At 33.1% G+C, this 14,074-nt stretch overlaps 1 protein-coding gene across 38 annotated transcripts in view; it reads left to right on the top strand.

The window, feature by feature from the left end:
* Window positions 1-14,074, top strand: part of TRDN (triadin) — a 393,603-nt gene that overhangs the window by 271,672 nt on the left and 107,857 nt on the right. For 32 of the 38 annotated variants that reach the window (XR_011522089.1, XR_011522078.1, XR_011522083.1 and 29 more), the window contains one exon: window positions 2,182-2,229. Coding sequence is in view for 19 of the 38 variants with exons in the window: in XM_070556944.1 (XP_070413045.1) it covers window positions 2,182-2,229 (48 nt within the window). In the remaining 19 variants the exon portion in view is untranslated. Of the gene's footprint in view, window positions 1-2,181; window positions 2,230-3,960; window positions 7,279-14,074 lie in introns of those variants that run through there. The other 6 variants (XM_070556952.1, XM_070556947.1, XM_070556949.1 and 3 more) reach the window with 1 other exon arrangement.

Raw genomic sequence — 14,074 nt, 5'->3', positions numbered from 1 at the left:
TTCTTTATAAAAATTGATAGAGTCTAGCCTGGTGGCATAGTGGTTAAGTTTACATGCTCCACTTCAGCAGCCCAGGGTTTGCAGTTTTAGATCCCAGGCACGGACCTAGCACCACTCATCAAGCCACACTGTGGTGGCATCTCACATAAAATCTGTGCCAATATTCCTCACAAAAAACTGACAAAATCGATAGACCCTTATGAAAACTTATCAAGAAAAAAGAGAGAAAGCATAACACAGAAATACAAGACAATAAAAAGGGAGCATCATTACAAATCCTACAGATAACAAAAAACAGAAACATTTTCCAAAAAAATTGAAATTTTAATAGAATTTATATTTTGGATCCATAATTATAACTTTTCCCCAGAAAACATTCTAGTCAGTTGGCTTCCCAAGTGAATTCTTTCAAACATTTAAGGAAAAATTAACACCAATCTTGCATCAAAACTTCCAGGAATGGAAAAAGAGAAACATTCACTCATTTTGTGGAGCTAGAATAACTTTGATTACAAAACCTAACAAGACCCAAAAATGAAAGGAAACAACAGGCTAAGTTCTCTTGTGAATGTAGAGTCATAGACCTAAACAAAATAGCAGTAGATCAAGTCTAATAATATTTGCGAAAGACGAAATGCAACCAAGTTGATTTTATTTCAAGAATGCAGCTTCAAAAATATTAATCAATGTAATTAACCAGAATAATAGAATAAAGGGAAATTATATTCATCATAGTAGATGCATTTGATATAATTCATCATTAGAGTAGAAAGACACTTCCTTAATTTGAAAGATATATACAAATCATTAGCAAATTTCATACTCAATAGAGAAAACTGGAAAGATTTTTCAGAGAATTGGAACAAGACAAGGATGTCTGCTATCACCACTTCTATTACACATTGTACTGGATATCCTGGCAACTGCACTAAGGTGAGAAGAAGAAATAATAAGTACAAGAATAGAAAAGTAAGAAATAAAACATGATTCACAGGTAAAATTATCTACTTGAAAAATTTAAAAGAATCAACAATGAACTATTATAACCAATGAGTGAATTTAGCAAGTTTTCTGTAAAAAAGTTGCTCTTTCCTCTCTCTCACTCTCTGATTTGCGACATTAACTTTCTGAAAAGATCATAGTCAGTTACACTGTAGGCATTTTTGATTGCTCTAATTGTTTCTTCAGAATATTATTTATTATGTTCTTTATATTCTGTTTTTCTTTAAACCAAAAGCTAAATCTTTGACTTAACCGGATTCCAGTATGATACTTTGGCAAGAATACTTCAGAGATGATACTGTAGACATCATCACACTGCATGTCATTGGGAAGCACAGAATGTCTGGAAGTCCTGTTAAGAATGAATGGTTCTAGGTTTCATCAATGGGTTAAGTTGGGGACAACCACATTTCTTCATTTCAAAGTTGCATTTTTCCTCCTTGCAACTCTTGTGGGTGATGCTTGGGTGTGATCACAATATTCAATCCCCCATTCATCCTTCATCTAATAGATGCTAGTGTCCTCTGAAGATCCTTACTCTAATCAGTTATTTCCGTGGGCTACAGTGATTTTGTGTGAATCATTTCTACTGCCTTCATGTATAAACGGGTAACAGTGAATACTCCACTGACAGAAATAAATCTCAGAGACAGCGTAGTTCAGGGGAAACAGAACCTGAACAATAGTCTCATTTCTCTTTTGGTTTCTTGTGATTTGAGATGACTTCATTTAAGATTTACATGAATCTCAAGTGTGACTACACTGTCCTTTCAGTTGATTAAGCTATATTAAGCTTGAATTTAAAGGAGCATCTAGTTGACATTTTCAAGACACTAAATGACTCCAGCAATAACCTGGAATGTAAGTCGATTAATCACATCCTGTCAAGTGCAATTCTCTGTGGAGCTTGTTTATCAGGGTGGAGTATAAAGGAATAAAGTAGAAAAGAGTGTGGAAAAGCTAGTAAGAAAAAGGCAAGGGATTATTTCTCTTTTCTCTAATTCTTTAAGATTAGATAGGTTTCAATTGAATTATAGACAAATGAGAAAAGTTGAAAAAGCTTTAAAATAGCTTGTTTAGAAGAAATATTTGTCATTGAGTGAGTCACAAAATGCTTTTGTGAGCAGAAGCAGCACTTCCATCTGGAACTTTTATTTAAACCTTATCTCTGCTTTGCAGCTGCACCTGGAAAGAAGGAAGAGAAAACAACCAAGACAGTGGAGCAAGGTAAAAAATAATGAAGGAGGTTGACATTATCTTCTTTAGAAAGACAACAACATGAGGAGAAAGCACTGGATTCAGACAGGCGGAAGATAAGAACCTTTCAATCTGTTGCTCTCTATCGCTGTCCTAGCTTTTTTTTTGGTGCCAGGGAGAATGTGAGGCAGCAATCTGGGCTTTTTTTCTTTTGTTTAACTAAACTTTGAGTATAAATTCAGAGCAGGAAAACTCCACAGACTGCTTAATTATATCAGGAGAAATGCTGAAGATTGTTGGGAGTAAGGAAATGACCCGGGGCAACTGGCAGACATTTTTCCTGTTTGATTTGCGGTTTTAACACCACCTGACTGCTCATAGTTTAAAGAATATAGATGATGCAATTCTATTTATCCAAAATCAGCTTCTATTGCCTGAACAGTAACACATGAAAGTTAAAACAAAGGCGAAAAAACAACAGTGCAAGTAAGTTTTTGAGTTTCTCTTATGACTTCAGCAAATGATTCTCCCAAGTGGCCTGAAATTTCAATGTTATAAATCATAATGCTATAGATAATGCATTTTATTTTGACTTATGTAGCTATATAATATATCACTCCAGAATATGCTTGAGAACAGTGCTACAGCACAATAGAGTTAAAATATTAACTTCTGTTAGAGCTCAGAGTGCTAATGATTTTAATTGTTGTCCCTGCATTGGCTTTTTATATATTATAATGTTATAATATTTATTACTTACAATAAATAGGTAAAATCAGAACTAGCAATAATTTTGTCAAGAATGAAGTCAAAATAATTTCCCCTCTTAAATTTGAGATGCAATTTAATTCTTAATGTCAGAAATTTAGAATTTTTGATATAAATATATCAAGAAAATCCTTCAATCCTTCACATTTCAGATAAGTAAACTAAGGTTAAGGATTCCATTATATTAAAAAATTAGTCAAGGATTTGTTTCCTTGGGCTTTTCAAAATAAAAATCAGATTGAAAAAGTTTTCAAGTTTATTTTGGCTTCTGTGGACTACTACCTGGAATTTTAGAATTCAGTAGAATGTTTCTGTCAACTTCTTTTTGAAATGGGTACTTAGTCTCTGAAATGTAAAGTAGGTGCGTAGGAGCACTGGATCCCAATTTCAAGTTGTTCACTTAGGCAAGGTTCTGAGCCTAAATTTCTTCTTCGAAAAATGGAGTTCATTGTATCTGATTTGCCTATTTGACAAGATGCGGAGCTCAAACGAGAAAATATACATGAAAGGATATAGAGAATTATAAATTCCTCGATAAGTGTATAGTATTTCCTAAGGCATTTTTCCTTATAAAATCAGCTTCGATATAGGTGAGATAAACTGTAAAGCACTTTGACTTCACTAGGCTTCATAATTTTTCTCCCCCCCAGTGTAAAGGAGTTGATTACTCATCTTATGGCATTGTAGATTGCTTTTGCAGCCACAGGGTATTAAGAGAAGATTGACTAGAATATAAAATGCCCACACTAATAGCAGTACCTAACAGATAACTGACTTAAGCAAAGGTTGTTTATTTCTTCTCACCTGCATGTTAGTGTCAGTTTCATTAATTCTGTAACGTTTCCTCTAGTACATAGGAGACTGGAAATGGCTCTTAGTGACACGAACTTACTCCTTCACATGATTTTATAATTCTCTTTTTTTATTAAAAATACTTCTTATGGGGCCGGCCCAGTGGTGCAGTGGTTAAGTTCTCTCTTTCTACTTTGGCAGCCCAGGGTTTGCCAGTTCGGATCCTGGGCGTGGACATGGCACCGCTTGGCAAGCCATGCTGTGGTAGGCGTCCCACATATAAAGTAGAGGAAGATGGGCAGGGATGTTAGCTCAGGGCCAGTCTTCCTCAGCAAAAAGAGGAGGATTAGCAGCAGATGTTAGCTCAAGGCTAATCTTCCTCAAAAAAAAAAAAAATCTTTTATGTTTTGAAATCTTCAGCTCTTGTCTTATGTAAAAAATGAGGTTCTTTCAATGGCTTTATTATATTGACTTAGTAAATCATTTCAGTTTTAAATATTGTAAAGCAATGGCCTCATATTTTTCAACTATAAAAATCAAGAAAAATAGTGTATTTTGATAACTGGCGTGTTTTTTGTGATGGTACATCTATGACTGATAATTGATATGAAAAATATTGTGATTTTAATAAAGCAAGGAGTTTATGTGAGAATAAATCAATGACATTCTACAGATTTTATCATAGTATTCTAGTATTTATTCATAAGATGATGCTTTAAGACTACAGTATATTTCTCTTATGTAGTTTTCAGTTATCTTCCGAAGTACAAATAATCTAAAACTAGTTCATAATGCATTGAAGTACAATTAAATAGTTTATAAAGACATTTTCATTCATTTACGTTTGAACTTGTAGACTGTACTAGGGAGAAATTATGATTTTCATAATTCTTAATAGATTTCAAATACACTTCATGATCTATGTAAAATTGTATATATTGAACCTCTGGACTTAGTCTGCATTATAATTATACCTGGGATACATGGCTTACACTAAACTTTACATTATGGGAAATTCATATAGTGAAGGGTGGAATGAATTTTATGTTAACGTAATTTTAGTAAACTAGATCTCATATCATAAAAGAGGCAGAAATTTAGTGAATCTAACTTCTGCCAAAGTCCAAAAATGTAACTCCATTTTACCTCTAATTCATGATGAATCATGTGTTTTTCAGTTATTCTCATGAAGCAAAGATCTTACATTGGCTAGACTAGAATTTTTTGTATTCTAGTCTTTACAAATTCCTACACACACACGTGCACACACACACACACATACCCCATTAACTATTCCTCCTTGTTTAGAACGAAATTTCCTACAAGCATGGAGACATACAAATGTCTCCACAATAAACGTTGCTATCCTTATAGCGACAGCCAAGGAATGCCAAAGAGAAAACACTACGACACATGCTACAGTAAGAGAATTCATCTTTAAATATTTTTATATTATATCTGGAAAGAGTAGAATGCATTTCATTAAGCTTAATTTCTTCATTTGTTGATATTTAATTTCTCATATTTACTGTAATTTTCTTTCTCTACCGAGAAAGAAAATTCGTTTTCAAAATCGACCTGCCCTCCCAAATCCCATTTCCCTCTCTCTTTTTCAATCATGCTTTCTCTCAGAAGAAAATATTTAGTAATATTTGCTTGTTACTAACCAGAGGAGAAAAACAGTCACTCTATGGAAGCATCCAGTGGCTTGTTACTTACCGAGGCAGGGAAGGAGACGAGTCAAGACAATCAACTTTAAAAGTCTGATGTAGATTGGAGTCCCAGCATCTCCCTGCTTTTAATTTCCTTCCTTTAAAGTGGCTTACATCCATCAGCGAAAAGGTGAAGAAAACAGTGACAAAGTAATTCACTCACAAATCATCTTCCCTTTTCTTTCATTCACACGTGTGCATGACACCACTTGAAACTTTCTTTAAGAGTCTGTTCTAAGAGCCTGTAACAGTGCTGGCATACAGTAAATGTTCAATAAACATTTGTGGGGTGAATGAAAACATAGAAGAATTATTGCAGAAAGGAATATTAGGTGATCCAGACTTTAACAAACTGTGCCTCTAAATACTGTGCAATTAAGAGAATATTTTAGTAAATCAAATGTGATGTTCAATAGTGAAGCTTGCCAAATATTTCAGACTTACAAGGATAAATGATTAAATTCTTCAGTTACCTCCATTTTAAAGTGGAAATAGTAAAGGAAAAGTAATAAATATCTGTTATTCATTAATTACATCATTATTGTTATGATCTTTGTAGATAATGTTCTTTACATAGACGAAACTACACGTGCAGTCATCATCTGGGTAAAGATATTGAAAATATGAAATTTTAGTAATTGCAACTACTATATTGTGAATTATTAAAAAAACTTAAAATGGAAGAGAAAGTAAAACAATTGCCCATACAGAAAGCTTAGGCCTTATCCTAGCTTTTCTTAGTTTTATAATTATGGAGATGAATTAGATGATTTCCTACTCCTTCCAAAGGTAAAAATTTTCTCTTCAACCAAGTTTTTAAGTAGTGTGTACCTTATATCAGAAATACATCAGGGCTATTTCTTCTTTAAAGGAAGGCTAGTCTAGAAAGACTTTCATTTCTAAGATTCTGAGATTCAAATGCTAAATATAAACAAATTTTATAAACTTGAATCCTTACGGATACTTCAGTATCCCAAAGTTAAACTGAAAGTTTCATTATGGAAATATTAAGTATAGTTTCCCATCCTCTTGACAATTAAAAATCACTTAAAATCCAGTTAAGTAAAAACATGACAGAAAAATATTCATGAAAAATGATTAAATAGAATTTGAGTGCCTATTAACCAGCAAGAATAAATTTGAACGCAATTAGTAATAATTTTATTAAGGGTAAAATTGGAGCATGTGGATCATAAATATATCAAATGCAGTTCATTTCCTGTAATAAAAAATTCAATATTGCCTTAAATTAAAAAATGTTTCTAAATTCATAAGCATGCTAAGTTGTGTCCATCTGCAGAGTTTCTGTCTTTCTTTGCCTTTGGTGCTACTTTGTAAACAATGGTACCCTACATAATTGTATTAGTGTTTTAAATTGTGACAACAGCTGTTGAAACTCAAATGCTATTATGTGCTTTGTATATTTGTCACTGTCCTCATCCTCCTTTGCAGATTCTTCTATTCTTTGTACCTGCACTGACCTATTTAGAATCTGTTATGTGTACTTACTGCAGATTTATCCAATACTTTCACGTGAATGTTAACAACACCTAAGAGTAATGATTTTTCCCTGAGAGAAACTTATTTATTTTTTAAAAAATGAATGTTTATATTCCGTGGTGTGTCACATTACAAAAGAAAGAGAAACAATTTTACACTTAAGGTCAATGGAGTAAAACTGAAAGTTTAGTTAATACAAATTGTATTTAATTATTTGCTTGATATGTGATTATAAAATAACCTACTTGGCCTTGTGGACTAAGTCATGCTGTTGACCCTCAATAAATGTTAAATGATAATAACAATACTATTGATTCCTGTGAATTCCAAACTTTTTGATAATAGCTTGTGTTTTGGTTGTTTAATATTTATTGAGCGCCCACAACAGACTAGGCGCTGGGGAAAGGGTGTGAGGAGCATGGAGAGAGCGTCTGAGAGGAGATGGTCTACATATGCAGCCCATGCAACATGCGAAAAAGGGGGCACTCTGATTATTTATACATTTTATTTATTTTCAAGAGAACTTTTAGCAATTCTCCACTATGTCACTTGCTTGCATAACACATTCACTTCTTCTTCCTCTTCTTTTATTTAATACTCTTAGAATGTTCTCACAATTATTTTATCTCCTTTTTATGGGGAATTCCTTTTTAGTTCTTCCTTTCCCATCATATTCCTTTCCGTTCCCCTCATCCCTTTAATAAACAGACAGTTCTAAATTTTACCTGTGACTGCAGAACAACACATTCAAAAGAAGTTTGTATTGTTACATTGATCTCTTGCAGGGTGCCTCCTCCTGCCATGAAAAGTTTGGTTCATGTATTCAGAATCATGTATTCAAACATTTATTGGTAAGAATGCCATTCAATGCTAAAGACCATTCCCAATGAGGGAGCAATGTGTGCCAATGATGCTGATGAGATTTGGAGGTGATGCTATGAGATCTGCGATCATACTGTAACTTTCTCTCAAAAGTTAATGGCTCTTTGTTATTAATGATCGATTTTCTTCAATAAGTGAACGTGTGACTGGGTCACTCATTTTATGCAGGATGTACTATAGGCAAGTAGAGGTCATACAGTTAATTTTAATGCCCCAATTCCTCTTCCCATGCAAATATTCTGCCTTTCAATTATGAAAATGAACCACCCCTCTGCCTAATGTGGCCTCTGTGCATATCTTTTTCCTTCCTTTTCTTAGAGACTTTGAATATTTCATGGAGAAACACACTAAAACTGTAAGATTACCCCAGGAACCTCCCCCTATGTGTCACTCCTACTCTTCCTGCATTCTACTCCTTCCATGATTCAACAAAGGAGTTTCTCATTGGAAATTTTATTGATCTTTTAGGTTCTTAAAAACGACAAACTTTTTACATCAAATCTGTGCTCTTACTTCATCTCTTATAATTCTTAAACTTTGTCTTAATTTAATGTCCAACAATCTTCATGTAAAATTAGCAGAATGCAATTATAAACCATTTCTTAGAGGCCAGTCACATCTAATTGTCAATATGAAGAAATGTGTCATATGATCTATGGATTTAGTGACAACACTCTTCAGATTTCTTTTGGCAGTACTTTATATAATTTAATAATTCTAAAGCAATGTAAAGTGTGTGTGTTCGATCATTATTTACATCTTAATTCCAGGTTGATGGTTCTTTAAGACATTCTTAAATTTGTAATAGGCCATTTTCATTCTCTTCAAAATGAAAATTCTCTTACAAATCTTATTTTTGCTCATATAGAATTTTGATCACCATCACCAGGATTTGGCATGTAAAAACATTTTTTAATTATTTAATATAGATAGATGAAGACTAAAATTTTGTTCCTCAGAGAGAAAAATCAACTTTCTTTGTTCCTGTGACATTTTACACTCCATTATATAAAAGACGGCAGAAATGCATTGGAGTGTTTACCATATAACACACCAAGAAAGCATCTTCTTACAAGCACAGGAACATTAAGCTGCTGATTATTTCTTTTTTCTATTAATATTTACTTCCACTCCTGTTATTATCCTGAAGCCACATATGGGTTTGTTCTTGTTTCCCTTAGGAATTTTTAACAGAAAGTATATTACAGCTACTATGTTACAGAACTGAGTGACCAGAACAATGGTTGTTTTCTGAGAAATCTTTTTCCTTTTGATTGACTTTTTTCTTTCATTTACAAATTGATTTTCTACTAAGGACCTGTTTAGGAAAAAAAGAGAATTGGCATACGTTATCTTGAATACAATTGCTTAAAATTAATTGTTATCATATCCTGGAACAAATTAATGGAGTTTAAGCTTCATTCTCTAGAAGTCAAATTATAGAAATCACCTGAAATCATCAGCCCTACATAAAAATGCATTGTTACTTTCCTCTCATTGTAAATGAAATTGCACATTTTAGGCAAATAATTTTGGGAATGAACATGAAAATTATGTCAACATTCTACATAAAATTTACTTGCAACTTAATATTACTGTCCAAATTTTTCATAGAATGAGGATGATAAGCTAATTGAGAATCAGCTCTTAAAAAACTGAAAATTCAATTCAGATCTTCTTGTGTGTTATGCAATGGCAAAACATAAGTTTAAAAAGTTTCTTCATCAGAAACAAAAGAGGAGAAATTACAGTGGATACCATAGAAATACAAATTATTATAAGAGAATACTATGAAAAGCTATATGCCATCAAATTGGAGAATCTAGAAGAAATAGATAAATTCTTAAAATTATATACCTTCCAAAACTGAATCAAGAAGAGATAGAGAATCTGAATAGACTGAGGAGATTGAAGCAGTAATAAAAAAAACTCCCCCAAAACAAAAGTCCAGGACCAGATGGCTTCCCCAGTGAATTCTACCAAACATTCAAAGAAGATTTAATACCTAGCCTTCCCAACTCTTCCAAAAAAATTGAAGATGATGGAACAGTTCCTCACTCATTTTAAAAGGCCAACATAATTCCGATACCAAAACCAGACAAGGAGAACATAAAAAAAGAAAATTATGGGCCAATATCACTGAAGAACATCGATGCAAAAAATCTTCAACAAAATATCAGCAAATTGGATATAACAATACATTAAAAGAATCATACACCATGATCAAATGAGATTTATTCCAAGGATACAAGAATGGTTCAACATCTGCAAATCAATCAATGTGAGACATCACATTACAAAATGAAGAATGAAAATCACACGATTATCTCAGTAGATGCAGAGAAAGTATTCAACAAGATACAGCATCCATTTATGATAAAAAGAAAAACCTCTCAATAAAATGGGTATAGAAGGAAAGTAACTCAACAAAATGAAGGCAATATATGTCAAACCCAGAGCTGACATCATACTCAATGGTGAAAAACTGAAAGCTATTCCTCTGGGAACAGGAACAAGACAAGGATGCCCACTTCCACCATTCTTACTTAATGTAGCATTGGAAGTTTTAGCCAGGGCAATTAGGCAAGAAAAAGAAATAAAAGGGGTCCAAATTGGAAAGGAAGAAGTAAAACGGTCACTATTTGCAGATGACATGATTTTACATATAGAAAACCATAAAGAATCCACCAAAAAACTATTCGAAATAACAAGCAGATACAGTGAAGGTGCAGGGTAGAAAATTGACAAACAAAAATCATTAATGTTTCTATACACTAACAGTGAAATAGCAGAAAGAGAAATCAAGAATATAATTCCATTTACAATCACAACAAAAAGATTAAATTATCCAGGAATAAACTTAACCAAGCAGGTGAAAAACCTGTACACTGAAAACTATAAAACATTGTTGAAAGAAATCAAAGAAGACACAAAGAAATGAAATGACAGTCTGTGCTAATGGATTGGAAGAATTAACATAGCCCAAATGTCCATACTTCCTAAAGAAATTTGCAGATTAAAGCAATCCCTATCAAAGTCTCAAGAACATTTTTCATGGAAATAAAACACAGACCTAGAATTTATATGGGACAAGAAAAGACAGCAAATAGCCAAAACAAAAAAGGAAACAAAAAAAAAAAGGAGGCTGGAAGTATCACAATCCCAGAATTCAAAATATACTTCAAAGCTATAATAATCAAAACAGCAAGATACTGGCATAAAAACAGACACACAAATCAGTGGAAGAGAACTGAGAGAGCAAAAATAAACCCACACATCTATGACAGCTAATTTTTGACAAAGGAGCCAAGAACATACAATGAATAAAGGCTTTTCAACAAGTAGTGTTGACAAAACTGAACAGCCACATGCAAAAAAGTGAAAGTAGACCATTATCTTACACCCTCCACAAAAATCAACTCAAAGTGGATTAAAGACTTTAATGTAACACCTGAAAGCATAAAACTCCTAGAAGAAAACATAGGTAGTATGCTTTTCAACATTGGTCTTAGCAGTATCTTTTGAATATCATTTCTTCGCAGGCAAGGGAAAGAAGAGAAAAAAATAAACAAATAGGACTATGTCAAACTAAAAATATTCTGCACAGCAAAGAAAACCATCAACAAAATGAAAAGGCAACCTAACAATTTAGAGAAGATATTTACAAATCCTATATCTGATAAGGGGTTATTATCCGAAATACATAAATAACTCATTCAAATCAACAACAAAAAAGAAACAACTCAATTTTAAAAAGTTTCTGAACAGATATTTTTCCAAAGAAGATATACAGATGGCCAACAGACACATTAAAACATGTTCAACATCACTAATTATTAGGGAAATGCAAATCAAAACTACAATGAGATATCACTACACACCTGTCATAATGGCTGTTATTAAAATGACAAGAAATAACAAGTTTTGGAGAGGATGTAGAGAATACGGAACCTTCATACATTGCTGGTAGGAATGTAAACTGGTGCAGTCACTACGGAAAACAGCATGGAGATTTCTCAAAAAATTAACAATAGAACTGTCGTATGTTCCAGCTGTTCCACTTCTGGGTATTTATCCAAAGAAAATAAAAACACTAATTCTAAAAGATATTTAAACCCCTATGTTCATTGTAAGATTATTCACAATAACCAAGACTTAGTAACAACCTACATACTCATCAATAGATGAATGCATAAAGCAGAAGTGATATATGTATATACAATGAAATACGACTCAGCCATAAAAAAAGATGAACTCTTGCCATTTGTGACAGCTGGATGGATCTTGAGGGCATTGTGCTAAGCAAAAAATATCAGACAGAGAAAACCAAATACCATATGATTTCACTCATATGAGGAAGATAAAGCAACAACAACAATAAATACATAGATCCAGAGACTAGATTGGTGGATACCAGAGGGGAAGGGGCAAGGGAGAAGGCAAAAGAGGTAAAAGGGTACATGTGTCTGGTGACAGGTCGTAATTAGACTTTGGGTGGTGAATACGATGTGGTCTGCACAGGAATTGAAATATAGTCATGCACACTTGAAATTTATATAGTAAACCAATGTCACCCAGTAAAATAAGTAAATAAATAAAATAAGGAAAAAAGAAAGAAAACCAAGAGAGAAGCACATCAGGAAATATGCTAGGTAGGAAAACACTCAAAGACGATGCAAATTTTGTTCTAATTTCACCATTAGAACTGCTAATTAAACTAGGAATAAAAATACCTTCATTATTATGACTTGCGAAGATTTGGTTTCATTTCACTTGATTTTTATATAAGAAACGAGAGATCTTAGGTCAGAAACCCATACAAAGCATCTATATTCTCATCAAAAGTCTTGGCAATAAAAATCATGGTGAACAATTCTTGAAGTTAGCACTTGTATTATTGATTTTTGAAAAAGAAACAACTGATGAAAGCCAACGATGATTGGAAATATTAACCTTCTTGAACAATACAGTACAGAGCTATCTCAAAATAAAACTTAGGGCTTAGTCTAGCCCTTCCGGGTATTTATTCTGTGATATTAGGCTAGTTACTTGCCTTATAAAGCCTCTTTTATAAGCCAATATTATTTTATTATGTAATCTCTAGGGGACTTTCAAGTCCTAACATTGTCTAATTCTCCTTTGTAAGAAAAGTCTCCCATGTCTGAGACATTTTCTCTTTGCCTCATATGCTGAAGAATAGATATAATTTTCTGATTGCAAGTAAAGTATGTGCAGAATATAAATGGGAAAGTCACATTAAGATTCTAAATTGAAAATATTTTGGAATATTATATAAATATACAAAATGTAATTATAATAATTGAAGTACTTACTTCACTTAAATATCAAAATATACACATAAATTACAAAAAGTATATTTCTGGAGTAAAGTATGCTATTGAGTGTCCAATTATATGACAGGAAGATTTTCTAAATATTAATTTAGCCATAAGAATCAGTAATAATAAAACACATGATGTAGAAATTATGCCCATGACACACACACACACACAAAGAAACTATAGAAAATGAAACAGAAGAAGATATTGTCTCTGGAGAGAGGAAAATGTGGATAACACAACTGAGGCTGACTTGTGGTTTCAGTTTGGGACTATGTCCAAACAAAATGATAATGACATTCTAGGTATTGTCAGTTAGTTTGGTATGCATCATATTCTCTTAGGAGCAAAACTTCGTTAGGTACATTGACACAATGACAGAAAAAATGTTCATATTTAGGATCTTTAAACACTCCTCATCACAGGAAGGATATCAATTTAAATTCTTTAGTAGGGTACTACAGGATCCTTCACCACCAGTCCTCAATGTGACTTTCCAGCCTTCGCTCACTGCTTCTACCCTATTTTGTTTATCCAGAGATCCAGCCACATGAATTTTTACACTCTGGGTTTGTTTGTGTTGTTCCTGATCTTGGAGAAGTCTTTGCAATTCTTCTCTTATGGCAAACTTTATACCCAATTTCAGAATCCACCACAAATGCCAATGCTTCTGTGAGGTCTTATCTCACTCTATCAGGTAGAGTCTGTCAATTTTATGCTACGGGCCCAGAGCCCTGTCTATGTGTCTCTATCATTGTACTTAATCTGTCTATGTGGATGCATTCCAGCAGAGACTGGACTCCATACAGCCATCTTACTTTTTCAAGTTCTGAGTGCAAAAGAGACACTGAATAAATACTTATTGAATAGATCAAGTTTATC

This window comes from Equus przewalskii, chromosome 9 (assembly GCF_037783145.1).
Source record: "Equus przewalskii isolate Varuska chromosome 9, EquPr2, whole genome shotgun sequence".
Lineage (NCBI taxonomy): Eukaryota > Metazoa > Chordata > Mammalia > Perissodactyla > Equidae > Equus > Equus przewalskii.
Note: the sequence above shows the minus strand (reverse complement) of the source record. Positions and strands in the feature narration are given on the sequence as shown.